At 35.1% G+C, this 2,237-nt stretch overlaps 1 protein-coding gene across 2 annotated transcripts in view; it reads right to left on the bottom strand.

Moving 5' to 3' along the window:
• Positions 1-148, bottom strand: part of prdm12a (PR domain containing 12a) — a 6,793-nt gene extending 6,645 nt beyond the window's left edge. For both annotated transcript variants that reach the window (XM_016484524.1, XM_016484525.1), the window contains exon 1: positions 101-148. In XM_016484524.1, the coding sequence (XP_016340010.1) occupies positions 101-129 (29 nt within the window). In that variant the 5' untranslated portion in view covers positions 130-148. The remainder of the gene's footprint in view (positions 1-100) is intronic.
• Between the last annotated feature and the right edge of the window lie 2,089 nt (positions 149-2,237).

Raw genomic sequence — 2,237 nt, 5'->3', positions numbered from 1 at the left:
CTCCTCGCACGGCTTCTCTCCCAGCACGTTCCTCCATCGGCCGTACAGAAAACTGTGCAGGATATCAGAGGTGATGATCTCACACAGCTGAGACCTGAACCTGGACTTCAGCGCCAGAACCGAACCCATGAGTGCTGCGGCGCAGGGTCTGAGTGCGACTGATGCGCTCCCTCCGGATCAGCTCCACTTATAGGAGCCTGAGTGGCTCTGAGCCTCTAATTAGTTATTAATGACCCCCTGACCCACCTACAACACACACACACACACACATACACCAGAAAAAAAGCTCTTTATGCAGGAGCCCCGCCACCCCTTCAAGACACACACCCAATGAGAAACTCTGTCTTTGTGAGGAGAGAGAGAGACAGATATGAGAGACACAGACTGAGAGATAATTTCGCATAAGTGGCTCAACACCTGTACAGAGGCTATTAACACATCACAGCCTGCAATTATTCTCACATATTTAACCAGCTGTTATTAACCTCAACACACACACAGTCTCTCATGACATACAATTATTCTGCATTTCACTCACTTTCTCTTGCTGCAGTTTTTTTTTTGTCTCAATATGTAATTATCTACGACAAAAGTCGTTTAAGTTTACAGTGGGCAATGAGTTAAACGTGTCATTATGTCATAGCCAATGCATTTAAAGAAATAATCTAAGAATATTTAAGAATAAGTGTAATGCAATTTTATGCATGTGCATTATTTATACAGTATATAGAGTATGAAATTTATACATAGTTTCAGTATTTATATGCATTATTTATACTATATTTTATATTCTTCATATTTTGATGCATATGCATTGATTATACAGTATATAGAATATGAAATGTATATTATATAATACAATTTATAATATGAGAATTTTATATGCAGTGTCTAGTTACACACTATACAAAATATAAAATTACTATATTAGATAAAAAAATATATATAGCCTATATATATGAAATTCATATATGAAATGTATGTAGGCTATACATTGTCATTATTTATATGCATATGTATTATTTATACATTTGTGACATATATATATATATATATATATATACACACACTGTGTATATACTGTATATATATATATATATATAGGCTTTATGTTCTATCTATAAATGTTTTTTAGATTTTAATGCATATGCAATGTTTATATTTATTGTATATATTTATCAAATAATAATCTAATATATAATAATAATTATTATTTCATGCATAACATACAATACATGAATATTTCTATAAGTAGGTAATAATGTAAGTGTCCAATAGCCTTTAGGCACAACTCAAAGGATTGTTTCTCTACAGAAACTGGTATTATTGTCTCACATTGTACATTTGTGACATACAGGTTATTATGCGGGGAGTATTTTTCTCTTGAGCTCATTTTGCACATTATTCTTTTGAGTGGTAGCAGATTAACAATTATTGGTGCTCATACGAAGCCCTGCATTCAGTTGCACTCCGACTTTGTGAGCTTTTTCTTCTCTGGATTGGTGGAGTGTTTGAAACGAGCATTTTCTCACTTTCCTCCAGCGGGAGAACATCTTTATTCCATTCTCACCCTGCAGGTTCCCTTTCATTCGATGCAAATCAATCTGTCATGCTGCTCGGAGGAGGATTTGACGTACACTGGAGATCATCAGAGGAACGGAGATCATTCATTCAACATTCATCAGGGTTTGAGCAGCACAGTGAGAAAACACTCAACAGAAGACTAACAAGCCATTAAGAAACATGACATAACTCAGATATGAATGTACATTCATGCAATTTTAATCTATTTAAATAAACTAAAGATCTAATAAGAATCACATAAGTGTGTATAAAGTGTCACAAACAAATGTGAAATTCAAATATTTAATAAAATCCCTGAATAAATCAACTGGTAATGCTCACATGCTCCTGAATCTGATCGTCTTTGCAATAAAATATTCCACCATCAGCAGATAAAATCAGTCTTAAATCACATTCATCCTCCCAGATTTGTAAACTATTACTTCTCATACATTGAAACATGTTTAGTTATCAGACACATTATTACCACCTAATTACAATTACATGCACCACTAACAGCCACAGAGGAAATTCACTGACAAAACAAACATGCAACACAATGGAGACAAACCACACACTCCCTCTCTCTCTCACACACACACACACACACTCTCTCTCTCTCTCACACACACACACACACACTCTCTCTCTCTCTCACACACACACACACACAC

The sequence above is a fragment of the Sinocyclocheilus anshuiensis genome, unplaced genomic scaffold (assembly GCF_001515605.1).
Source record: "Sinocyclocheilus anshuiensis isolate Anshui unplaced genomic scaffold, SAMN03320099.WGS_v1.1 scaffold745, whole genome shotgun sequence".
Taxonomy (NCBI): Eukaryota; Metazoa; Chordata; class Actinopteri; order Cypriniformes; family Cyprinidae; genus Sinocyclocheilus; species Sinocyclocheilus anshuiensis.
The sequence above is the reverse complement of the archived record's forward strand: the minus strand, read 5'-3'. Positions and strand labels throughout refer to the sequence as shown.